General features: G+C 38.9%; 1 protein-coding gene across 4 annotated transcripts in view; it reads left to right on the top strand.

Annotated features, from left to right (window-relative positions):
* The window catches only part of PDGFD (platelet derived growth factor D), a 147,519-nt gene that overhangs the window by 85,864 nt on the left and 33,879 nt on the right, over positions 1 to 27,776 (top strand). For 2 of the 4 annotated variants that reach the window (XM_064645173.1, XM_064645172.1), the window contains exons 3-5: positions 3,841 to 4,021; positions 4,687 to 4,728; positions 27,421 to 27,480. In XM_064645173.1, coding sequence (XP_064501243.1) covers positions 3,841 to 4,021; positions 4,687 to 4,728; positions 27,421 to 27,480 — 283 coding nt within the window. The remainder of the gene's footprint in view (positions 1 to 3,840; positions 4,022 to 4,686; positions 4,729 to 27,420; positions 27,481 to 27,776) is intronic. The other 2 variants (XM_064645175.1, XM_064645174.1) reach the window with 1 other exon arrangement.

The following is a 27,776-nucleotide window of genomic DNA, read 5'->3' as shown; positions in this document are numbered from 1 at the left end:
TTGGTTTTTAAGTTTATAAATAAACTGAGCTTTCCTGGACCTGAAGCAGTTTTGCAGGTTTTAATCCTTCTGTAATATTTTAAGCTCAAGGTACTTGTATGCTCAAATCCAACAACCTAACAACATAGATACTACTTTAATAGGATTTTGTCCTCTATCACCTCTGCCATGTTTCAGCCAGGCAAAAAAACATCTTTTTCAGTAGGTGGAAGGCTCTGGGAGGTGTGAGTAAATAGGTAAGTGTTTATATTGGGGTGTGAGGAACAAATAAAAATGCATTAAAAAATATAAGTATGTTCTTCAAATTACTTGCTTGTCTTTATTGTTACTCTTCACTGGTACAGTTTCTTTTAAAACCTTTAAATATAGTCCACAAACATCAGTGTACTGATGCATACTTATATATTTATTTATCTATTTATGTATACTCCACTATATCCCAGTTGCTTTGGTTCCCCTTTTAAGCAAAAGTGACCGTAAGCTCAGTTGATCTGGCTGATTAACCTAGGTGGATAAACTGCTTGGCATTAGCAGAGTACAGAGGTGAACCTTGCTAAAATTCACTAAAACACTGTAAATCTATTGAGGTTTTGTTTATATTTCTTTTATTATTCTATCTGTGCTGTGGGAGAGAGCAGGCTCGGGATTCCTGTGTGCTCCAAAAGGCAGATTGCTGTGATGCTACTCACATAAAATGCTCAAGTCTCAGTTTCCAACTCTACCTGATCATGTTGTTACTTACAGCTTATCTGTGCAGAGAACTGGGTTGTTAGGGTTTCTGCACATCCCGCCTCTTCTTATCTTATCTTCTTTGTCAATTAATTTGTGTTCATTGGGTTTGACAGTTCTGCAGGGGTTTTACAGGATGTATTTTTTTCCCTCTTTTTTCTTTGTTAGATTTTCTGCATCACCAATAAAGAGAACCATTCCTGCAGGTTTGTTTTTGATTTAGTAATAAAAGAATGCAGCCTAAAACTGGCTGTCCTTCCCTGCTCCTTGGCAGGTCTGCTATGCTCTGGTGCTATTGGTCCAAGATCAGCAGCAGAGTCAGTAACAATAGTTACCTCCCAGTACCCCAAACGCTTTCCCAGATTCAGAGCCTAATGCACACAGAAGCAGCCTGTTAATATTTACATAGTGGATAAACTGTGGCTGACCTTAAAGCATTGCAACTTTGAAACAGAGGGCCAATTTACTGTGGAAAAAAAGATGAAGTATTCTCTGTCAAAAGCCAGTAAAGGTGGTGGCACAGAGAGGGAAAGTCAAGCTGTTGCTGGCATTATGGATTTGGAGACCATCTTGGAAGACAGTCTACCTGCTTTTTCCAGAGCAGTTAATTTAGGATGCAGAGAGAAGCCAAGACCTTAAATCATCAAAATTGTCTATAGAAGCTGGAGAAATATCACATCCTTTTCTGCAATAAAGCTTTCCCTAGTTTCTGGAAGACCTTTATTTCGGTACTATTACTTCCAGAGTGAGGAATTTCTTGGACAGACAGCTTGTGATGTCTTTAAACCTATTAAGTACTGTGTGCAGTTAGATTTTTTGCTAATACTCAATATATTTTTCAACACTAGATCCTTTCTGCAACTTCAGTCCCTGACAATCCCTGCAGTGCTGCTTTAGAGAGACAGCCAGGCGTGTTTTAATTGAAATGAATGCTTAGAGCTAAGCATATGTTTGAAGGCTGTGCATACTGGACAAGTAATTCAGGACCTCTGCACATTACCTTGCTTTTGTATTTGCTTTTGACCTTATGCTTTTTTTCTCCAGAAACATCCTAGTGTTTTCTTTCAATTTTTCATTAATGCTAATTATTGTAATTTGCATACTATTAAGACTGAACTGATTGAAATTCATTCAGGCTGCAGAATGAAAAGGTATATTTTAGCAGAGCTATATTTCTTCTGATCTTCTGAAGAAGGAGGGTAAATATTCAAGGTTTTATGGAATTTTCTAGAAGTGCTGTTAGCATTTCCACAGGCACTTGATAAGAGATTATTCTGAAAAGCAATTAAATTACCCAACCTCTGAGGCTCCTTGGATGCACAGAGAATATACCATGATTGTTGCACCAAAGCCTCTGTTGAAAGCAGAAATAATCCTTAGAAGTCCATGGATTTTCACTGGTTTTGCTACCAGTTATTCTGGCTTCTGGCCTCAAAGAGTGGGGGGGCCAGTCAGGACAGCTTTCACTAAAGCTTACAAGGTTATCTCATGCTGAACACTGCAACCCCTATGTTACAATAGGCATTCACGGCTGCCTTGCTGCCTGGGGGCAATGGTGGATGCTCTTGTGGGCAGCACAGAGCTCTGCTGGTACAACATCCATCACCATGAGGGAGTGGGAGCTGAGGATGGGGGGGATGGGGGGAGATTGAGACAAGTCTACCTCCGCCTGGAACTAAATTTTGGCGTGTTACAAAAAAAGAATATTTCAGCAGAGTTTGGGCAGATGGAAGTGATTTGGTCATGGTGAATCTGTTATTTTCTGTTCTGTGCAATTTGGGATTGGTGAAAATAAAAGCAGCAGTGCTGATATTCTCAAACCACATAGTACTTGTGGGTTTTTTCTCATGGGCTCTCAGCAGAAAAGAAAAGCAGGTCTGTTATTTACAGCTCCCACAAATGGGCAGGGAGGAGGGTGCTTGGCCCACAGGCCCAGGGCAGGGAGGAGCGCATTGCTAGCAAGAATTGGTTGTCTTAAACTCCCTCTTTGAGGGAGGCACTCTGATAATAGAAAGCTTTCCTGGTAAAGATCCCCAAAGTTTTGAGGCTCAATTGCACCGTGAGGATGGCACTCAACCTGCCCCTCTTGTCATCATCTCTCTCTCTCCGGCTGCAATGTGTGGAGTCTAATTCTGGCTTCACTGATACTGAGAAACTGTTTTTGTCATAGATGTAGTAAAATCAGAACTTTATTCTCTGCCTTCTTATTCTCCAGATCAATAAATGAATTCAATAAATGACCCAAACGAGTGAATACAAATGCTGGGGCAGCGAGTGCTGCTACTGTATCCCCTTATTGCTAGGGGTTAGTGCCTGCTGCTCCTGTCAGATCCCTCTTTGGGCTCAGGGTGCCACTGCTGTGCCCCAGGTGCCTGGCTAGGTTGTGACCTTGCACAGGACAAGACATGCTGTTGCATTTTCCCTGGTGACAGCATCCATGTGAACAACAGAGTGCCCACCACAGCACACAGAGAGCCAGCATACTTTTCTGCTTGAAAGCTTGATATAAGTCTTTCCAAACCACCTACAGGAGCGCTGTGCCACCTACAAGGAAGGTGCTAAAAAGCACCTTTCAGCAGCGTGCTGTGTCCTTCCAGCATCTCCCTTTGCTCCTGGCACAGTTGCCACACAGCTCCAGCCCTGTGACTGACACAGCAGGCGGGATCCTTGTCTGCTGCTGTAGGGATTTGGGTGACCACCAGAAAGTACACAAGTGCTTGCAGCTGCTCAGCTTGGGCAGCCTGCCTTAAATAATATTTTATCAGGTTTCTAAATTATTTACCCACCACATGAAACACAATGCGTATGCTTACTGTATACTAAGCACACGCAAGTGCCTCTCATTGCTATTTTAATGTGTTAGAAAATACTGTCTGTCATGTTCCAGGAGCCCAGAAATCACTCATTTGAGTACTCAGGCAGTAGCTTTCAGCTTAGTGTATTTTGTGCTGCACAAGCATGCCCACCATTTGTAATATTTAGTCTGATGTTTTGAAGTAGAGAACAGGGGACAGTTGTCTTTGTGTCTCCAGTTGTGCTCCTTCCCATTAATTTGCAACCACCCTCTGTAACCAGAGTTAGCAAAAACTAATTATTCCTACTGATTTTCAGGTATGACTTTGTGGAAGTGGAAGATGTATCAGAGACCAGCACAGTTATACGAGGACGGTGGTGTGGACACAGGGAAATACCTCCAAGAATAACATCAAGAACAAATCACATAAAGATAACCTTCAAATCTGATGACTATTTTGTGGCTAAACCTGGATTCAAGATATGCTACTCCCTTGTGGTAAGTCACCTAGGTGTGACAGGGGTGAGAGACAGATTGCAGTGTACATGAGAATCAGTACTCAGACTGGATGGTGTGTCTAACTGCATGGGATCAAAACAATAAATGACTTAAAGTATTTTCGTTACAGCAACTATATTAATACAGATGAAAGTATTTTTGACATCCTGTCATTAAATATAAAACAAAGTCAAGTTCAGTTCAAGATTTACTCTAATAACGTGTTTCAGAAGCACTAACATGTTCTACACTGAGGCTGCACTGCCAGTGCCTTGAGAGATGCTGCAGAAATAGCAAAGAAATGGCTGCTCTATGAACTCCTTTTTTGTGTTCATTTGAGGTCAAATAAAAGTACACTGAGGGGTTATGGCTGTGATTCTCAGTTAGATAGTTTATTCTGCATGCAATAAAGTTGTACATGCAAGACAATGTGCTAAGGCTCAGGCTGTATTTTTAACCAGATATAAACACACCTCTTTGTATATGCAGAAGCATTAGCAGTGTATTGTGTACTGTTTCAATGAGATAAAAACATCCTCCTTTTTTTTTTTGTATTTTGGTTTTGTTTTTAGGGAGCAGGAATGATCATTGCTCTAAGTAGATTTTGATACAAATATATATTCCTTTGTATTGTCCTGATTAATATTATAATGCTTTTGGTGCAGTGTAGCTCGAAAGAGACAGATTTTGCAAACACTCAGGAAATGGTAAGCATTAATTTATTATACTGTCATCATTTTATTTTCATATCCATCCCATTTCTTATCCCTTTTTATTCAATCCACTGTCATTTAACAAGAATAAGAAAACCTGGAATAGCAATAATGCTGTAACAGGAGAGATCCATTGTTTGAGTCATTTCACTTCAACCTCTTGGCTTTGCATGCATGTGTGCCTAAGTGTGCTAAAAAGAGTCCATAAACAGCACATTCTCAAGATAGAGTAAAAGTGTGAAGATCGCGCTCCCTTACATTTAAATTGTTAGGCTTCTAGTGGAGTAAGGTATGACACTGTAAGTAAATCCTGAGCTCTAATTTGAAGGTAATCTACTAATACTCAAATTCAGACAGAACAGGCTATGAAAGACCACTGGGCATAAAAATGAGACAGTGAAGCAGCAGCCTCTCCTTATACTGCTTGCATTTCAGAGCAACCACAGAAACTGCTGCATTTAGTGAGTTTAATTCCAAACTGTGTGCAGATAGTCTGATAGTCAGACAGGCTTTCAAGAAAGTGAATATTATCACTCATAAGACACAGGACTTTCTGCACTAGAAAGCTCAGAAAAGGCTACTGTATTTATCTAATTTCAAAACTATGAGTAAACAGAGAATTTTTCAGTCTAGCAAATCTATTTACAAGAATAATCTCCATGTGCACTCTCTGAATGAAATACTATTTTATTTCTGAGAAGAGCACTGTACAGGTGATTAGTGGTACTTGCAAGATGGGGAATGATATGTACTTAGCTGGTCTTCAGAATCCAAATGGTCCAACCTAAAAGTGCAGGATTAATATTCAGCAGAGTCAGCCCTTATTCGATAGTCCCCACAGTCACTTAGAGCTCAGTTCATAGATGTGCTGAGCACTGCTGACCCCTGAAGGTTGAACTCACTGTGTGTTTCTAGACAGTAAACCAAGAAGCATTAATGAAGCATACAAAAACATATGGTATTTTGTATGAGATGAAATGAAGGGCCTTTACATTGCTTTTTTTTCTTTCTTAATAACCTTCTCTGAGACAGAGTTACTTCTGAGGGATTTCTTGGAAAATGGTGCTCAAAATATGTGCAGATCTTTTACTCCCTTGTTTTTCTTATGTTTGGAGTTTGGATCTGCATGGCAGTTGTTTATTTGTATACTAGACTCTGATTGATAATTTTCCAGAGAAAATGAAATCAAGCGATTTGGAATTTATTGATCAGCTGCATCTCCTGTGCATGGTGCCAGAATGACTGGGTGAATTTCTCCAAGCAACCTCACAGCCTGGCTCACTGGCCTCTCATTTATAAATCTTCAAGGAAGTCAGTTAAGTTCATTACATTTGATGCAGATCAAGTTTTTACTTAGTTCAGCACTCTGCATGAGGCACAAATGAGGCAGCACAGACCTTAGCAGAAACACCCTTCATTATCTTTGTGTACTTGTATTAACTTCACATTTCAGTACCATTTAGAGAAAGAAAAGGGGATTATTTTTCTAAAAAAGACATAAATTAGACTTGTATCACTTGTATCACATTTGCCTTTGTGAAACAAGGTATGGAAAGTAAGCAACCCATGAAAGAGCTCGGTCGCTCAGGACAGTGGTATTACAACTCTGAGTGACTCTGGAAAATTAGTCTAAAAAAAATACAAGGATGATCTTTAGCAGTATAAGGTTGAAAACTGTATGCATGCATGTGAGTAATTAACTATCCCAATATAAGATAGAGGACAAAGGGCAAGGAGAGCAAATCTGTGAAATAAAGTCTGACCACCTGAACACAGCATTTAGCAACTTTGGCTTGCCAAGGCTGGCTCGCTCCACCTTCTTCCTCCTCCTCTTCCCTCACCCTCTGCCTCTTGGCACCTCCACCTCTGCCCTCCCCTCTGTGGGTCTGAGGGACTAGGAAGGCTGGAGGGAGAGCAGTGATGATGGTTTTGGAGACAAGGTGCAGGTCCAACATGCTGCTGCCTGCTGCCTGTCCCTGATCTGCTCTTTGCTCATGAAGTTCTTCACTCCCTGGAGTGGGAGATTTAGGGTGGATCTGACATCAGGAGTTTATTAGTGTTTTGAGAGCACCCCACTGCCCACTGCTGATTCTAAGTTGCATAAGAGTCAAAAGTGTTCCTGTATGGAAAAAGTCACTCTTCTGTGCTATGTGTGACGTTGCCAGAGGAGGTAGGTATGCACAGCTGGTGACTGGTCTCCACAGGCACTTCACATTCAAAGCCTCCAGTTGTAACTGTGCAGTTGGCTGGCTTAGCCTGCATATCCACACAGAGAAATGTTTCCCTTGAAACATTTCCTCTTTAAAAATTGCCTCTTACTTTAAGCTTCACAGACCTAAAGCAGAAAGGGTCTGGAGCAAGCCCTGGACAGCTATTAGTCATGAGCCTCACTTGACTCCAAATTTGTTTGAAATTCCTCCCTGCCATTATCACTTAAAGCCCTTATTTCTTGGTATTTTTTCATGCTTTTCTTGATTGAGTTGCCTTAGAAACTCAATTTGTAGTATAGAAGGCATTGAGTTATTCCAGTATTTTTACCTCACTCATTATATAATTTCTTACTCTAAGGACATAGTCATTCACAACAGTGTAGAAATACATGAAACAGAGGAAGATAAATAATCATTTTATATAATCTCCTTTTTCCTTCTGAAGTCGAGTTCTTCCAATGTCATTATTCTAGAACGGAATGTTAACAAGATTGGATCCCATGTTTTACAACCTCGTTAGCATGGACATTTACTGAAACAGTCTAGGAACTCATTCAGAACCATGTTCCAACATTAAAGGTGAATGTTTGGAATTAAAATTCCCAATCCTGCATCTAATTACATCTAATTAATTTTACTGAGACAGTTAGAAAATCTTGGATTCCATTTGCTATTTACAAACATTATTTTAAGTTTATTGTAAAAGGCACATTTTTTTTATATCTTTATAACAGTAAATTGCTATTGCCTTACTAATTGTTTGGTTAATCCTAAATGAAATCCATATTTTGGAACTTTGGCTAAAATCATTATTGTAAAGAAGGGCTACAAACAAGGGACTTATGTATATATATTTGCATAAACCTGCATTTATATAAAGATGTAAGGTTAAAAAATATATTTACCTGTACATCTTTTTACATATATATATATATATACACACACACACGTATATATGTGCTTTTACCTTCCTTTTCTTTTAATACAATTTATGACTAGGAAGCATCACGTGGCATTAAGGACAATCTTATTTGCAAACTTATTTTGGAATTGTAAACAAACAGTGGTGGACAAGTGGTACTAAACAGGAGAACATAAGTGCATTTGTCCCAGGATAAACTTACGTCTCAAAATGTGTATCAGTGTGTTAAATCCTGAGTAATTTTGTCTTGTTTGAATTGACTTTTTTTTTTTTTTTTGACTTAAGGAGCTATAACCAAATTAGTGGAATGGAGGAGGGGGGAACTTCAGGTTTTGATCCATTCTGTGGAATTTTACAGAGAAATAGCTTTCTGCTGAACACGCAGGCTGTAGGTCACCACTCTTGTGATCAAAAAAGGAGCATTGGTAACAAAGTGGGATAAGAGACCACAGTTAATCTAATAAAATTTAATTACTTTCCCATGCAAAGAATATTGACCAGTCAAAGTTAGCTCAAATTCTAAACTAACAATAACAATTCTAAACTAACAATAACAATTCTAAACTCACAATAAAACAAACAAAATTGGAAGAACAATCAGAAAATGAAAATGGGCTAAATAAGAACCTGATTCTGATACTTGTACTCACTGCCATCACTCTGAATTAAGGCTCCCCGTATTTTTCTACTTTTGTTTGCACAAGTAGTGCAGCAGCAGGCTTCAGAGTTTTTTTAAATAAGTCAATAAATAAACACCCTTGTAAGAGTTAACATGATCACAAAGATTCAGCCACCATTGTGAGTACAGATTCATAAGGATCATAAGAAATGTTTAATTCTAAGATGAATCCAGTCTGGAAGCTTCATGAGTCTTTGCTGCTGTGTTTCTGGTTTAGCTTGTCACTTTCACAGAATAGATAGGTAATTCATTTCTATATCCAAGACAAAATATTCTGCCTGAAACCCTGTATAATATATCTCATGTGACAGGAGAAGTGATAATGGTGCATGAATACCTTCCCTGCTATTAGATAATCCACAGAAAGAATCTCCTTAAATTGCTGGGGGTACAAAAGGAAAGGAATGGGGTGGAGGGGAATGTCTTGGTTAATAAAGTGGTTGAATATGAAATAGATCTCAGAATGTAGAAGCAAGAATTTACACGTGGATGTTTTCTTAGTTCAGCTGCTACTTTCTCTGATTTCGGTTTTGATTTCCTGCCTATGCTAGACAGCAAAGATTTTTTATAAATACAACTCATGTGCAAAACTCGTGACAATCTATATGATGAAACTTCTTTTTTCTTAAGTTTGGGTGGAAGACTATTTTCTGTGGTTTGCTCAAGACATACCATCCTCATAAAATTATCAGCCAGAGGCTCATCTTTCAGGAAAGAAGTAATTAAGTCCTAGTTTTTAATTAGATAAAACTTGCTCAAAATCTTTAACATTCCTTCCCCAACTTTACATAGGCAGAGAATTTAGGAGATTATGTATGTACAATTTATTCTATTTTTTTTTACTTTGAAAGGTGTTAAAATTTTTAAAAAGCAACATAAAATGACAGTGTGTTAAAAAGATAGATTATGTCTCAGTGCATCTTGAGTCATGGAGCATCTTCAGTAATTTATATGGGGAGGGGAAATGCTTTCCATTTAATGAGGATTCCTGAGAATCCAGCAATCCTCAATCTGCTGCTTAATTCATAGGCTAGGCCCTAACCTGTCCTTCAGCAAGATTTGAGGAAGAAAAGAAGGTGGTGTGGTAGACAAATGAAGCAGTGTGGTAGACAGGGACACTCTGGTTATCCCAGCATTCAGAGCAGAACAAAATATAGTGAAGGACAAAAAGAAAGCAAAAATGGGAGTCAGATAGCTTGGCAATAAGGAAAGGGTATTCCTGTGTTGAGAAGGCAGGCACATCTGGACAATCAGTTTCTCAGGCAGCATTGGCTGCTCCAGGGACAGTCAAAGTTCCTAATTAAAAGATTCATTCCACCATTTGCATCTAACCAAGAGCTTTTTCTTCCTTCAGCATACTGTCACACCTTCCAAAACCCTAAACCTTTACTGCCTAACTCCTAAGTCTTGCCTGCCCCATCTCCTTTCCTCCAAGGTGGAAAACCTTGCGGGTATTCAAGTCTGAGACCCACCAGCTGAACACAGCATATGAGTTGCAGGGAGCCTGGGGGCTGTGACCAGAGTAGCCAAGCCTGACCTGACCCAGCACTTCACAGTCAGTTGTCCCAGTCTGTGTCTTCCCCCAGTGTTCCCTAGACTGTGGTCTAATGTAGTCCTTCTCTTGGCAGGTCTCTTCTGAAGGTCTGATGCCCCTTCCATGTTTACTCTTATCTCGGACACAAAGATTGATCCCAATCCTTCTGCTATGTGACTCTCTGAATTTTAAGCTTCATTAGGAGTCTCCATGTCTTGTGTCCTAATTTTTAAAGCCATTGGAAAGTCAGGGATGCCACCGATAAGAGAGTAGTGAACTGAATTAGGTTTCAGGGAGAATCAACTGGAAGAATTCAGGGAGAATTCAGCTGGAATCACCTTCCAGCTTGGCATCAGAGAATACTACAAGTACTAGAGGGAAGGACTAATATAGGATCATCCAGAAATGGCAATGAAACCATGGCAGCAACAAAGGAGGAGAGTTAAGTATAGTCCAAGTTCATAAATGAAGGGTTTTGTGGATGAGGCAAACACACGCAGTAGAAGAAGTAAGTCCACAGAGAGAGAGAAGGCAGCAGAAACACCAAAACACTATGGTCAGAGAGGAAGGTGAAGCCCCAAACAAGCAAATATTCTTGAAAGCTGAAAGGAAAATTACAGAACGAAAGGACAGAGAGGATGTGACTAACAATATCAAACTTGGCAAGCACAAAATGAAATAAGCCTTTCCTCTTTAGCAGTAAGATGTCCGTGTGTTACTTGTTCATTACAGTCACATGAAAGCAGTTTCAGTTGGACTCTAGAAGGGTTAATGGCAACTAAGAAAATATTTTTAACAAGGGAATGAAGGAAAGGAAAGATTTGAGTAAAGCTTAAGAGTTGTGGTGGCATAGTTAGGAAGAAAAAGAGGCAAATGATTGTGAGATTTTGAATAGTCAGTGAACCTGAAATAAGACTGTGTCTAGGACGGGAGGGAGGGCAGGTATGGATCAAGTAGAAAGAAACACAAAAGTAAGGCCATTTCAGCCTCTTTTGGCAAAACCTCTGGCTGTGAACTTGAGAAGTAATAGGACTGGGTTTAAGTATGTTTCAAAAGTGAAAAAAGTCGGCTGGGAACATGGGTGAGAAATTGAGCTAGGAAGGAAGATACAGGAAGATAGCAGACCAGAAGCAGCAGGACCCAGTAAGCAGACAGAAGCTCCTGGAAGCTGTCAGGACTTCAACTGATAAAACAGTTGTTTTAATCAGAAAGGAAAATAGACTTTAATGCCTGTGTTTTCTCAGCTGCAAGCATGTGTGCCTGGCAGTTTTGTTGTTTGAACAGCATGAGGGAGAACTGGCCATTTGCTCTCCTCCAACCCTGATTTGTTGACAGCTCAGTTAAATGTGGTTCCTTTGCAGGATATTGTCATCAATCTGCCTTAGCATAGCAGCAGTTATGTTAATGCCCAATTCCTGCTGAAAACACTATATCTTTTACCAAGTCTTGTGTTATACATTGTATGAGAATTCACCAAAATCGTGGTGATGGCCAAGGATGAGAAAATGTAGCATTTTGCATGTTCAAAGCATTGTACAATCACAAGTGTGCTATTTTCAAATCCAGTATCCTGTCCCAAATAAATGATTCTAATAAGACTTAGAGGCATTGCTCATTTAGGACAGCTTTAGATTTTTGAAGAACTGTATTTCCTGCAGACAGTACTTACCTGTTTAAAGAATTCCTGTGGAAATCAGTGATCCAGGGGAAATTTCTACTTTTCCAAGGTAAGTTAGAGGTACTAAAGACAACAACAGAAGTTGTTCATCATGTACAGTACAAGAGGGTTACCCATGTTAGACAAAAATAATCACAGGCTCAAAAGCCTCATTCAGTATCAACACGATTTCTTGCAAAATACAGGAGAAGCAAATTCCAAGAATCACACAGTCATATTAGCAATGAGATCAAGCAACTACATAGCATGTAAGAATAGCAGATAAGAGCCACAGGAATGTTGCGTTTTTTGGGAAGTGTGTAAACCTGGCAAAATAGTGACTTCAATATTTTAATTAAATGCATGAAGGGAATCACAGTATCATAGCAACTGTCCATGCTGCTTCCTGGTTCATATTTGAGTTTTGGTCCTAATATATGTGGATACATAAAAAAATTCTATATGAGACCTAATCATTTCTCTGTTCTTCAAATGTCAGTACAAGAAACAGAACTATCACAGCCTTTAGACAGCTCCTCTCAGAAGACGTAAAAAGACCTCATAGCTAATTTGTCTACTTAGAGTTGCCCATTAGGAAGGCACCAGAAGGAGAGATGGGAAGTACAGTAGCAAACTGAAAATGCCATAAACACCCCATCAGTGCTGCTGGTAGATCTCTCTCGATCCTGTGATCCTTTCTTGCATTACACTAAAAAGGAGGGTTAAATCCAACCATTGTCACCTAAGTTAACCCTAAACAACACATCAGTGTGTATAAACATGAGGTGAGTTTACAATGTCAAACTTTTTTTAACAGCACTCTTTAACCTGTCCATCGCATTAGCTGACTATTTTAGATTTTTGACTTGGGGATGTAATGCTGTCTCTGTAAATCCATATCCTGCCCTTCAATTCCACTTCAGCAACAGTTGTAGAATGCTAGCATGTGAAATGATCATAATATATGAAGAACATAACTTTTATTTTGGTTTTGTAACAGTGTGGAGTGTTTTCCAGAAATCTATTTAAAATGACAGATTTGTTGGGAAAAGAAAGATGCCATCTTTGATTCTGTAAAAAGGTTTATTATACACCAAGACTGTATTACAATGCTTTAAAGAGGTGTTAATTATCTCCTGATTCTTCAGTGTGACGAGGCTGGTCTGCCCTACCACCATGGCCACAAGGGAAGAGGAAATGGCCTGTTCTTCCCAGGCCCTGTTCCTGTTGAGCAGTCTCTGCTCTAGATTTTCCACAAAAGCCCAAGGTGCAGCTTAACTGAAGTGTACCAGCCATGTTGGAGTAAGAAGTCAGTCTTCTTTTGGTATTTTCTTCTGACAGGCTTCCAGGGGAAGTGACTGGTGCCTTGAAACATGCTAGACCTCCAAGCTGCAGAGAGGAACTTGTGAAAACCCATCACAGCAGGTGTTGGTTGCAAGTTGTCTTTTAAATCAAAACAAGAATTGCATGTCTTCACAGTTTTGTGCATAGAGGGGATCTCTGAGGCGTAACTTCATGTTCTATATTCCACCAATACTATTTATTTGACTGTGTGTCAGCACTATCTTACAAAGCCTGGCAACACAATCCTGTTCTTGTACTTGTTCCAGCCAAGTTTGGGTTGCAGGGTCTGTTTCAACCTTAGCACTGTTCAATGTGTTTTTGTCATTCTTGGCAAGCCAGAGAACACAATGTATTGTGTATAATGGATGTTTAATTGCTTACATAATAAATCTTTGCCTTGTTTGTTGCAACAGCTGTAACTGCTGTAAACTACTTACAGCTCTGGATCAAATGATACTGATCGTTTTAAGATTTCTGAAGCTAAATTTAGGGTTGGTTTAGGCCCTTTTTTTTTATTTTACTTAGTAATGCCTAATGCAGAAAAACATTTAAGATATGGGGTCATTGAGCCCATTTTTCCCCTCAGGACAAGAATTGTCTTTATTTTAAATTTGTTGCTTGATCATTTGGTATCATTTTTAAATTTAATAAGCATAGGAACATACGTTATGGGACATTTAACCATAGACTAATAAATCCCTGCTCCAAAGATATTTTTTCGTTGATAATCAGTTTTAATTTTCCTTTTTTTAATGCCATACCATACCATTGCCTGCAATTATATTCCTTCCTAATTTATGATAAAGAAGTCTGTTCTCTTTGTTGTGGGTGTATATCTCCTTCAGATATTTGCAGGGTGCTCTGACGCTTCTTTGCATTTCACTTAGTGCATATCACCCAATGATGTCCATATTTAGCTTTTAATCTTTCCAAAAAATCCAGGCTATCTAGTCCTCTCAGAGTTTTTGATATTCTTTTCAAAATTCCCCCAGATTTTCCTAGCTTTCTACAATGTCTCTATGGTAATGAAGGGAACTGAGTCTGGTGGTTCAAGCATCACCAGAATTGTGCTATGGGTGGGGTGTTGCCTGCCAGGGTACCCTGCTTAGGCAGGTCTGTATGGCAGTGGCCAGCCTGACTGCCCTAACACTGGGAATGTGCCTTTTCCTGGGAATGTGTTTTCCTCTGTCAGCTCAGTCGCTCTTTGAGTTCCCATGTTTCCGATGTTCCTCCTTCCACTCTGCATGTCATTTAGAAACACGTTAGGTTGCCTCTTTCCAGAGTGAACTTTATCTTGCTGGGTTATGATAATATTTTTGATTTTTCCATGTTACCACTGAAGATGTCTGTGCTTGCTGTTGCATTGTCCACAGGTTTGGATGCAGCATCATGACCTCAGGGAGGGTTCTGGCCTTACAGCCACAGCTCCAGGCTAGCCTCCACCACTGCTTGCTCTTACACCTTCTCACAGCCTGAGATCTTCCCATCTCAAAGACAGGCACAACAAACCTTTGTAAAATGCCACAAGATTAACTTCTAAAAGACAGTACAGAAGCAGATGGTGGTGTTCCAGCTTCCAGTGTGGGGCACTGTACCGATGGGGTGGGCTTCATGGCCAAACTAAGAGCAATGAACAAAGGGGTCTTCTGCTGTCCTCTTTTATTTGGATGCTCGCTTTTCCTGTACCTGTCAGACTTATTTGAGGTCCTGTCTAGTTTAAGAAATTTCATTACTACAAAACGGAGTACAGCAATCCCAGATTCCAAACCAGAAAGATGAAAGAACAAAAATCAGCTTCAGACCACACTGAGCCACTGATCTGGTGGGTGGGAGAAAGCTGGTAGCTATTCTCATCCCTCCACTCCTCCTTGGGTGGTATCATAACTGGAACTCTTTGAATCTCTACACTTCCTATTAACAATTCTTAGTTTTATTCTGATTCTGCAGTTCCAGGCACAGATCATCAGAGAAGGTCCTTCCTTCCCTGCTGGGGAAGCTGGTAAGCTTGCAGGCTGCTGCTGTTGTTTGCTCAGCACATTGGTTCTGGCTCCAGTAACCTTCACACTATATACCACATTTCCAAAGACAGTCACGGCACTGTATAAATCTGATTTGTGTTTTTTATGCACACATCTTTATTAAATTTACAACCTTCTCTTTTGCTCTGAACAGTCGATAAAGTCCATGCATGTCCTCAAAATAACACAGATGACAGACATGCCAGAGTGTTTCTGGTTTTTCCTTACATGTGCATATTCACACACACATCTTTTATTAGTTGCAGGGTTCCTGACATTTTAGACTTGATAGTATAAATCTTACTAGAAATTTTCTGTCTGAATGACCAGGTTACATAAAATAACCCCCTGCCTGGTGCTGAGCTTTGTGGTACTGAGCTGAACACCTCCTCCTGTCCAGAGCCTGTATTGTTACCATGATTCTTTGCCTATAAACCCCTCGCTATTTCTCAACCCACAGGTTAGTCTCCATGTTGAACTGATTTTGAGCATACATTCCATGCCAAAAAAAGAAAAAAAAAAAAAAGGATCTATCACACTTCCTCTTTTTTAATACCAAGAAAAATGCAGTTCTGTTTTCATCAATTGTCAGTTTGATGACTAGTCAGAGCTTAATTAGAGAAGGTCTGAGCCTGTAGCAATAGGGTCAGATTTTGCAACTCATCTGTAGCACTGGAAGCTAAAAATAATTTTTAGGTCTGTGGAATTTATGTATCTTCTTGTTAAACCATTTTCATCAGAATCAAATAAGATCCAATTTTTCTGTGACCCTTGACAACAGGGTTTTTTCACTTTAATAGTTTTTTCTTTGGGGATATATTTTAATTGTACAAAATTATTTTTTATGGCAGATAAAACTTATTTTCCAGGTCCCTTTCTTAACCTGCAGAAGCCTTTTCTTTTAATAATACTTCTGATCTGGGCAGCTATAAAAGTGCTTCCTTTTAATCAATATTTTTGTCCTGATGTATTTTTTAGGTCATATGTGGTAACAAACACTGTAATGAAAGTTTCCCTCGGACTGTAGGAATCAGGCACCACGGTGTCTCATTGCATGTTCCTGAGTCTAAACACCACTGTTGTCCAACCATCAGTCATATAATGAAGCCTAAATACAAGCTCTTGCAGGATCAGACCCTCTAATAAAGAAGGCTGTGTATCCACAATTGCCAGTAGAGACTATTAAACAAGATGGATGTGAGCCAAGGCATAGGCACAAGGTTGTTTGCCCTCTCACATTTCTAGCATGGCTAGTTTGGAGCCATCAAAGGCCTTGGGCTGTTTCCAATGTGCAGTTTATTGTGACCACTCTGTTTTGCAGGGTAATAGTTACGTCTGAGGGCATGAATCATACCGTATCTGATCAATCTATACCTCATTTTATTACTAATAAAGATGTAGCCCAAAATTTCTTGCATGGAGGTGATCTTTTCTTTCATTTTCTTATCACTCCTGACAGCACCATGAATGACAGAGTTAATGGCATTTGTGAGCCCTGGGGTTCAATGGTTGCAGACTTACAGGTCATTTTGAAAGAGAATATTAAGTTTGAGGAAAAAAAATGAAAATAACAAACAAACCCTTAAACTTGGGAAAACAGCCTAGAAGGTACGAGGCTAATCTTTCCACTGCTGTAAGGCAGGATAAAAAAAGACCTCAAGGCCACAAAAACTTATCTCACACCAAGATCTGGCCAATAAACTTGAAACAAAAAAAAAATTCTTGAAAGAACCTGGGCACTATGAGGACAGGTAACCTGACTACTCTGTATGGTTTGTGTTGCATGCTGAAGAGGCCACTAGTGATGGAAATAGGCTTGCTTTCTCCAGAAGTGAACAGAAATTGTGAATGCTGTGTAGGTATGGAAATCTAAACCAAACACGAAACAATTGCTGTTTTTTACAGATGAGGTGAAACAGGAAATGAGATCCTGTTTCAAAATGTTCATTGTACTACATGTGCATATTAGCCCTGAGATGCTTCTCCTCTAGGCAGGCGTGGTGAACACAAGGTCTTGTGTGCTTATCTTATGCTGATGATTAGCAAAGACCCTGAATATATCAGTTGTGTTCTTATTCAGGCCTTCCACCTCTTTTTGCATATGCATGAGTTTATACAGAAAAATTAGTATTATTAAGCTATGAAATGACAAAAAAAAAAAAAATCAGGTCAGATAATGTAAGGCAGCAGAAAATAGGACACTCTGCTCTCTATATATGTAGTTTATCTCCATCAGAAATGTGTGAAAATAAACACTCTCCCACCTTAGCAGCAACTTTGTGTGCTGACAGTCCTGGTTCAGTGCTGGTTCAGGTGCATTTTCCAGGTGTGTTAAGAAATAGATTAAAAGCAGAGACAACACTTGTACTTCCAGCAGCTGAAATCTGGAGGATTGCATGGGTGCTGGTATTCTGCTGGTGCAGTGGCCATCCTGGAGGTTTAGTCAAAGGTGGACAGGGTAGCCAGGAGGGCTGTGCTAAAACCAGAGTAGAAATTCAACAATCTGTAGGTTTGGTACATTTAAAATGCTTTCTGGTGTTCAGGAAAGACTCAGACCTTTTTGAACCACAAAATAAAGTCTTTCTGATGGAATGTGCAAGAGCACTCTCCCTGTGTTTTCTCCTCATAAGCCTGCATTGCTGATGGAAGTGGATAGCCAAAAAACCTGACTGTTGCAGACCAGCACTGCAAGGCCAGGATGGCACAGGTTTGGTGTAAACTTGACATTTCCATGATGGGGTATGAAGCTACCTCCTGCAATTTTATTGATACTGATATCACACCCACGTAAGTTAAACTAACTGGCTGTGCCTGTTGTCTGGAGAATACCCAGCTTTGGTTTCTAGAGGAGCTGCTTTTATCCACAAACCTTGCTTTTTTCTGAGTATCCCCTTGGTGATTTGTGGTGGTGGGTATCCCCTTGCTATGAGGAGAGCATATCTTTATGCCCTTAGGAAGATCTCTGTGTGTCACCCTGCATCCTATGCAGATTAATTTCAGATTAATTTCATGGTTTTTTTTCCTTTGTTCCATCCAGGCTCTTGGCATGAGTTCCTTTCTGAGTCCATATGTGCCATTAAATAGAGTTTATGGCTTGTACCTTTTTCTCCATTTACATTCTTTTAAATGAAAACTTATTTTTCTTTCCTGCCACTGCTTCTGACCTCTGGTAGTCCTAGCATATTCCTTTATATTAAATGGTGTTTACAACTTCTTTTGAATTTTTTCCAATTTTATTTTTTTTCCAGCTTCAATTTCTGTCACATTTTCCAGATCATTAGTATAAAAGTGAAGTAAACTATTCTTCTTCTTTTTATTGCTTGAAAATATTTAGCCTATTACAATTCTACAGACATCCTTAGTCTATTTGGTTATGGTTGTATTCAGTCAGAATTTAAATAAAATGTCACACTCTAATTCTGACCCAGAACACAACTTCCTGGTCCTGAGATTGTGGTCTCACTTCAGTGTTTAGAAGGATTTTCAATGCTGTTTTTTGGTAAGCTGATCCCAAAACTGATTAGCATGATTTAGTTAGATTGTTTACAAGAAGGTAGCAAATGTAAGGTGTTTTTACCTGGTCTTCATTCATAGTGTCACTTAAAATTGTTATTTTAAGAATTATGCATAAGAGAAATGAGAAGCATAACAGTTCCTAAGGTACTTGTATTTAGTTTAAACAGCAACGGTGTTTTTTAAGAATAGATCTGGGTCTGGAAGTTCAGTTGGAATAGTTTTGTTTTTTCCTTAATCTAGCTGTTTGATCAAGCTCAAGTTAAATGAAATCCCCAATAAGCAGTATCCTGTGCTGTTTGCAGTAAATCAACTGCTTTTGATCCCATCAAAAACCTGGAAAAGCTAAGAGAAAATGGTTCTTGTATTCTTAAAAGATCATGTATTCTTGTTATTTTTATAATTACTGATCATCTTAGAAAGTTTGTATAGCAGTCCTTTTTTGTTGTCCAGGAAAACACAATGCCTTCCAGTCAAAAAAGGAGGGTGAACAAATTGCTTTGTTTTGCATTATTTGTGAAACGTAACACGTGCTCCTGCTGCATGCTTACTGCAGAATTAAACAGCATCCTCTTAGAGAGAGCTCAAAAACAAATGGATCCTTCACAAAAAATCAATAGGCTGGGATTGCTGCTAGGATAGCTAATGTCCCTTGCTGGTACCTTTTTACACTGTGTCGTCAGCTTTGGAATTAAATTTGCTTAGCTCCATTAGAGTTTTTCATTATTATTATTAGTGCTTTCACGTTTCTCCCAAATCATGTCTGCAAATGTAAGCATGCATGTCTGCACTTAGCAGATCCTCCTAGTAGAACAATGGAAAACTTGGAATATTAAATGAAATTAGGCTGTATTTGTTAATGATTATTTTTCACTGATTATAGACCGTGCTTAAATCTATAAAAACTGTGTAGAAACTCAAGTGGAAAGAAATCAGAAAATTAATAGCTTGCTCCTAGGAGATTTTCTGTCATTAATATTTTTTCTTTCTATCCCTAATACTGGGCCCTTTCAGTACGTTCCCATTTGGTATGAGTCATACCAAGAAGGAGGACCTGAAATAACCAGCTGTCTCTGCCTTCTGTTAACTCTGAAAGTGTTTTGTCCAACCTGGACACTATCGGAAAAGTGAAGTATCAGCTTTTTCAGTTTTGCTCAGGGTGGACTCACCTGTTACCAGAGAGGCTGCTTCCAAAACCCTGCCAGTCAGCAGGGACCAAAGTCCTCACAAGGGTGCTGGACTTTGACCTGGCAGCAAGGTTTTGGCTCCTGAGATCACTGCTCCCAAGCTCTTATCTACCTGGCAGCTCTCCGACACAGCACTGCACTGAACAGGACCCCTCTGGATGTCTGCTCCCCACTGACCTGGCAGAGCTGGCGTGGGGCATCACATAGGGACCAGCAAGCCCTGCAAAATAGGGCGGCACCATGGCCCAGGTGTGCTTAGACACTGAACCAGGGTGAGCAAGGAGCCCAGTTGCCTTTGGAACTCTCCGCTGTCGCTGCCAAAAGATGGGCACTGCAGACCGTAAGGCACAAAGGGTCACTGCTGAAAGCAAGTCTCCTTTCTATTGAATAGTAATTTAAAGGGAGTAGGGAGCAGATGTAGTATAAGCTTAAAGCACCTGGATTTCATCTCTGGATAGCAATAAGGTGAGCCAGGGCTCACGTGGAAATGGTGAATGCAGTGGCAGTCTATAGCATCAATGACAGGAGAGTGACCCAGGCACCTGCAGGCTGATTAGTCTGACCTAGAAAGATTACAGGGCACTTGTCAGCAGAAAAGGTGGTTAAAGATGCAGGAAACTAGAGAAAAAGAACCCATCTCTTTATAAAAGAAACTCATTCCAGACTGGAAGATAGCCTGAAAAGGAAGGAAAAGCTGTCTAGCAAATATAATTGGACTTGAGAGAAGCATCTCACCCAGTGTAACACAGGAAATGCTTATGCTGCAGAAGATGGACACAAAGCAGTCAAAGGGGAAGCAGTGTGCTGTAATGCAGAAGGGAGTATCCATCCTGAGAGAGCTCACTAATGGGAATTTCTAAAGGGTTGGTCCTATGGTAATTTTTATTTTTGGGATGTTTTAGCAACCAGAGTACAACCTGCAGAGTAGTATCTTAATGGGTTTTGCAGCATCCACAGAACTGAAGTGCATTGCTCATGAATGGGAAAATCAGAGTACTGAAGAGGAAAACTGGTTGACCTTGAGCAGCAAAGAATTGATTTACAGTAAAATGCAACAGCTCAAAAATGAGTAAAGAGGTCATTCATGTAGAGATTAATAGCAAAAGTATTTGCTGTTAGATGGCATCTCACTGGTTAGTGAAGAGGGGTGAAGAAAATTTCTCAGTGTACTAGGCACAGGACCAATTAGACTATAGCTGCATCGTTTCTGGAATACTTTGTATGGTTTTGGTCTCCATAGTATGGAGCAATCCCATTTCTCTTGGACTGAGTTCAGGGACAATTGGGGGAGAAGAGGACATTTCTTACTAAGGGCCAAGACAACTTGGCTTGCTTAGCATAATAAAATGTATGCTGGGAGGAGATATAACATCTCTTCAGAATTACTGCAGGAAGCAAACTTGGGAGAGGAAGAAAAGGATAAAACTGGTACTTACATAAGTGCAATAAAGATAAATTTAGCTTGGAAACAGCCAACAAATCTGAGGGTTTTGGAAGTGACAGCCCGGAAAGACCTTTCAAGTTTTGTGTCCCAGCGTTTAATTGCAGAAGTAAAATTTTCCATTCAGATAAAAATGGCAAAGGAGGAATTGCAGAATATTTACAGTGAATGTTACTTGATTCATATTTTGTTTATAATTGTTTAACTGCAGTATACACCAGATTAGCTATTAGCAAATTCCTTGTACATGGAGATATGAGGACAGGCCTCTGTGATGGAGAAAATAAAGGCAATGCACAATTTGCGCAGTATGGCAGTAAAGTCTTGCACACTTTCTTTTGGGTTTGTGTAGCAAACAGGATGCTTATAGACATAGTAGTGTTAGATGACATCTGATTTTTCAAAGGCATAACCATCGTCTCATTTGAGCAAATGTTATCTGACAGATCATTTAAATGTCAATGTCTTGGACATTCTTACAATATGCATCCAGCAATGCCTATTTCCAGAGCTAGGTGAAGGATGAAGAGAAGTGTTTACCAAATATAACTGTTATTAAATATACTCCTATTCTTATGGTTTACCTCAACTTTTCATAAATAAATGTATCAAACTGCAGTTAACCAAAAACACTATTACAGCCTTAAACTTTTGAAATTTTAAGCATCTTATGCTTCCCACTCAGTTATAGCTAGTAAATGTGTCAGAACAAATCAAGAGTGATTTTATATGTTGTCTTACACAAGTATTAACTTAGTCATAACTTATAAGGTTGTAACTACTGATATGTCGTGGCAACTGGGCTTCAAAAACTCAATTTATGTCTTTTTTTAAAGGGCAAGAATCATGCTATCACATTTAGGATCAGACACTTTGGTGGCTGTCTGACCTTTTGTAACTGACTTTAAAATGCTGCTGTCATTGATGGCCTGCTTTTATGGGACTACATCAAAAAATAGAAAAGAAAATTCAATATGATTAAAGTTATTTGTTAATTTCTTATCTGTTTCAGTTACAGTTGCCATCAGTGGTAAAATTTGCTCATACTTCCACTTTGGATATTACTGCCTTCAGATTACAGCTACCTGAATTTGTTAATGCTTGCACTGCCAAATGATAGAGCTTAGTGACATTGGTTGACATTGCCTCTTGCAGCTGACTGTATGTTATTGTCTGGAGAGACAAGGTCAAGTTACATCAGACTTTCTTGAAAGACACTGGCCTCCACTTAATGTTTCATTGCAAGGCATGATTCCCAGATTATAAACCGTCATTGTTGCATGCTTTCCGAATTCAGTACCTTTCATTTTGATGTCTTGTCACCAGAGCTGAACAGAGCAGTGTTTTGACCATTACTGTAAGAAAAATGCAGCATCTGGCATCCTAGTGAGTAGCCTGCTGTAGGTATCTTACCGCATCCTTAGGAGAAGTGCTAATAAATGCCATTCTAATATTAAACTAAGGCCTAGCAATGTGATGAAATGAAAGTATGGTAAAAGAAAAAGATACTTCAAAGTGTACATCTATATGATTTTTATTTATATTTAAGAATAGAAATTGGAGTGTACTAAAATGCTACATGAGAAATTATAATTAATATGTTGAAGTGTACAAAATGGAGTATGTGTCACAGCACTTTTTTGAATGGAACTATGACTTTTATTTTGCTTCTAACTTACCTAACACCATTTCTGTTACAAACTAGGTTCTGAGTTTGGGATTTATTTGCTTGAAATACCTGTCACTTTTTAAATAAAATGTAATATCTATAAATTCAATTCTTGGAGAAAATATTGGTACTATTGCCTGCTGCAGGAAAGAGAAAAGAAATATTTCCAGATTATTATAATTTGGTATTACTATCGACAAATACAAGTTTATCAGCTACTTGTTTGCAAGTAGCTCTGAATGTTGACCATTATTCAAAAATAGGTATGATTGAGTTTCCTTTTATTAATCTAAACAGTAGGATAATTTTGCCTTTTTTTTCTTCAAGTTGTAATTTACTCTAGTTTTTCTTTACAGACCTTCCGTTCTCCTTAGTCTCTAATTCTTACACTCCATGGAGAGTTCACGACTTTTTGTTTCTGTACTGGACCTTTTTGAATGTGCCCCATTTCACCCCAATTTGGTTTTTCAGGATCTGCTGTGTGCCTCAGTTCATCCCTTAGCTCTGTTCTTCTGCAAATTTCTAGAAACTGCTTCTCTTTGCTTTATAGTTTATGATGTCTAAATACCACAAATGGGGTGACCACAGACAGAGCCCAACTCTTCAGCTTCTCTGTCTTAATTTTTCCATAGTTTGCTTTGTTCTTCCTCTTTCTCATGTTTACTTGCCCCAAGAACATGCCTTCATTTTTGCCCTTCACCCCTTACTTGTCATCTGAGTAGAAGGTCACAGTAGAGAAGGTTGCTCCTTCAGGAGAGGACCCTCTTGAACCAGTAGGGCCTAAGCATCAGTTAAGGATGCTGTCTTAGGATCAGGGATGCTTAATCACAACTCTTTTGAGAACCTTTCCCACTCCTTGAAGTGGTGAGTATCACCTCAGCTTTCATTAGCTGTAGTTTATAGTTGTTTTGTCAGATAAACAATCTCTTACCAAACCTAGTCCACTCACCCCACAGACCTGCAGATTAAGAGAAGGAGTTTAGAAAGAAGTTCATAGAGATATGGGGCTGCTTCTTTCCCCTGGAGAGAGCTGCCAGTGTGCTGTGCCTGTCCTGTGGCAGCTGTAGCCTACCCCAGGCATCCTGAGGATGGACTCACGTTTTGTCACATGGGTGGTACAGCAAGGTAAGTTATGGAGAACGTGCTTCTCAAACTGGCAAGCTTCTCATCCTCATCCCTGATGTTTTCCTGATGCCTGTCTGTTCCTACAGCTCCCACCAATTCCGATGGCTTCAACCCAGCAGAGCTTGTGCTGCTGCAGGTCATGGACCCCCAGGCTGCAAATCATCTTCCTCAGCAACCAGTGCTATCTGGCTCTGCAGTCTCATATATCAGTAGCTGTGATTTTGCCTCATGATTTCCAATTGGGAAAGCTCTAGGTGAAACACAGAATATTCCCTGTGACTCCTTGTCACTTATTGGTGATCAATGGTGGGAGACAGGCTATAGACAAAGTCAGTCTGTGAAGGAGAGAGTAGCTTTTCTTTGTCTGAAACAGAGCCAAGAACAATATATCAATGTCCATACATATTTAACTCTAAGGACTGATTCAGTATTTGTCTTGCTGAAGTGTAATTTTGGAAGCTGAGGTTTAGAAGTCGTTTTTCTTCAGTGGAAGTAGCTACCATCAGAAGGTGATTGGTAGTCCTGTTGTTTTGTTTGTAATTTTGCTGCTTGTAGAATAGTTAATGCAATGCTTTGTTGAAGTCTCATGCAGCACTGTTATGTTACCTTGACACATACAAGAATAGAAGCACTGTTTTCAGGGTGACATAGCCAAATTATTACTACCCTGTTTTTCCATTATTAGGTTAGAAAAGATGTAGAGATTATGTTTTTGGGGTTTGGGGGTTTTTGGTTTTGTTTTTTTTAATTTTTTTAACTAAAAAGTTTAGTGTTAAGTAATGAAGGAAACAACAGCCAAAGTGATCATAGGCAAATTTTCATAAACAAGATAGTATAAATTGAATAGATAGCACTGAAAATAGATTTATCCTTCAGGTTGTACTATGGACAATGGTGAGAAAAGAGGGGAGACTTTTGTAATGATGAGAACTACTTTAATATCATTACTTGAAATAGCTGCAAGTAGAAGCCATAGATAATAAAATCTTCAAACTGTAGAGGTTGAAAGCTCCAAGAAGCCAAGAATGACTGCAGCTGCCTTGATTGATGGTGGAAAAAAAGCCTAGAGTTGTGAATAGTTTATGCAGATCGAATATAATCACAGAGTCAAAATGTGCAGTCATAAGGTTTGAGATCCAAGAAGCAGGTGGTACACATGTCTATCTCAGGATTTTGGAGGGGTTTCCTGGCATCAACCAACTCAAAGAATCTGACTAAAGAAACATTTTTGATATCTACAGTTAGATAACACAATGGGACTATCACTTTGAACACAAAATTACTTGTTGTCTACAGTCTTCTCCAAACATTCAATGAGACAAATTGTTCCTGTTTTAAAATAATGCCTCAGAACTCAATGCCACTTTAGTTCTTTTTCTGGAAGTGCTAAATGGAAGCTAATGACTGAGAGGAAATGATTTCCAAATTTTGCAACTAGCAGCCATTACCAGAGGATTCATGAGCTTTTCAAATCCATTTTTATTTAATTTAAGTCGTGGCTTGTCAAGAACTGGGCAATTAAATGTGTAGAGAATGTGGCCAAGGTAGCCACATTCAGAATTATTTATGATCTGATCATAGCTTTTGCAGATCTTTTTATTGTTTTCAAGAAAAAAAAATCTCCTTTGAAATAGTGTACCTAAAATATTTTGCTTCTGTATTCTTAGAAAAAAATGACCACTTAATTACTAGCCTTTTAATAGCCCTGCAGTTTCAAAGGTCACTTAGTGATGGGGTTTATTAATTTCTACTAATCTGAACTACTGAAGAAATCACTACAGTTTTGCTGTTTCAGATTTGACAGAAAGGAACATTTTAAAAAGAAACACTAGCAATATTGAATACACAATCTTGTGACTTTTGAGATATTTGAATATTTTTCTATAGCAAATGAAAAACATTAAAAAGCCATGTGTATTGATTCTGGATCTGACAGCAGTTCCTTCTTGAGTAAAGGAAAATTTTATTGATGAATCAGCAGATTATGAGATCAATTTTCTGTTTTTCATTCCTAAGAAATAATATATGCATATATGTATGGTCCAATGCAGGATCAATCTAGTGAGCATCAGTTGAGCAGCTACCTTCCATTTTCCCCTTCAGTTTCTAGCTTAGCAAATACTGTGTTGGGACAAAATTGTAAGCCCAGGCATTGATCCATCTTCTTTAAATCTTTTCATTATAAATTTGATTGTTAGAAATTAAAATCTCTGTATGCTGTCACTTCAGTCCACTTTCCTTACCTGCATAATCATGTTGATCATTAGCTATTCACTGCATGTGTGTGTTTAATGCCTTTTTTTCCATTTTTCATGGTTTAGTTATTCCAGTTGGAAATGTGTAAACCCACCAAAATATTAAAGAAATGGCTTCATTATTTAAGTAGTGATTTCTCAGACAAGCGGATTGGGATTTAGGTGCCCACATGTCAATATCTACAGTTTTGACATCGATACCCAAGCTCATCCTCCCATGTCCCTTTTATAGAGACAATGGAGACAAAAATGCTTTTTTAGGATGCGATGTCATTCCAAATTAAGTTTTTAAAACAGTTTATCAGATGATTTTCACCCTGAAAATGCCAGGTTTTGTTGACTGTAAATGGAAACAAGAACAACTCACTTAGATGTTGGCTTTATAGATGTCCTAAGGTGGAGGAGATGAAACCCATCCCTGTACTCAAACTAATCATAAATGCCCAGAGGTTTGGTGCAGTGACACTTCTACTGTGAATGTACTGCGGCAGTTTTTTTTGGTGTATAGAACATAGTACCATTCCTGTACAGATGAGCAACTCCTGTTCAGCTCAAGCACCAAAAGCAATACAGTCATGTTAGGACTGCTTTTCAAATGGATTAGATTACTCTGCTTTTCACCTTGACTAAGTAATTCCAGGGTATTGGCATGTCCACATTCTTTCCAGAACAGATCAGTGTGGCAATGGCATTGATATTGTAGCCATACAGAGATGGTGTTTAATATAAAGAAGATAAATATTATGTCCTGGACCACATTGGGTCCTGCTATGCAAAGCAGCAATTATCGTATTGGTGGTGGTATTATTGTTATCATCATCATCATCATCATCATCATCATCATCATCATCATCATCATCATCATCATCATTATTATTATTATTATTATTATTATTATTATACCACTATTCTTGTCCCAGCAAGCTTGCAAGGAGCTAGTTTATACACAATGAAAAGGGAGGAACCTTAATGGAAATAGCATTATTTAGGAATGACACATAGCAAGGGACTCTTGCAATAAAGAGGGTTAGAAAAAGTGACAGAGGTTGAATGCTGAAATATTTCCTAGGTTCTGTAGTTAATTTTGGATATTGCCTTAACAGTGATTTTTCCTGTGGGTTTTTCCCTTTAGGATGATTTCCAGCATGCAGCCTCAGAAACCAACTGGGAGTCAGTCACAAGCTCTGTCTCAGTAAGTAATTTTTCACTATTTTGTGCATGGATGGATTGATAGGATGGCTTGAATCCAACTCACAAAAATGGCACCTGCATGGAGAAACCATGTATTCACTTTTGGAATAGAACGAAATAAGTGTTTATTCAACTCATACTGGAGTCAATCAGTATGGTTTTAGAGATAAAAGATTCAGGATATGCCATCAACTGTTGTAATCACATGAGAAAGCCATTGGGAAACATTTCTTGCTTTCAAACTCATTCTCCCAGTATGAAAATACAGGATATAAACTTAAAATTTTTAATTGTAGA

The sequence above is a fragment of the Pseudopipra pipra genome, chromosome 2 (genome assembly GCF_036250125.1).
Source record: "Pseudopipra pipra isolate bDixPip1 chromosome 2, bDixPip1.hap1, whole genome shotgun sequence".
Classification (NCBI taxonomy): domain Eukaryota; kingdom Metazoa; phylum Chordata; class Aves; order Passeriformes; family Pipridae; genus Pseudopipra; species Pseudopipra pipra.
The sequence above is the reverse complement of the archived record's forward strand: the minus strand, read 5'-3'. Positions and strand labels throughout refer to the sequence as shown.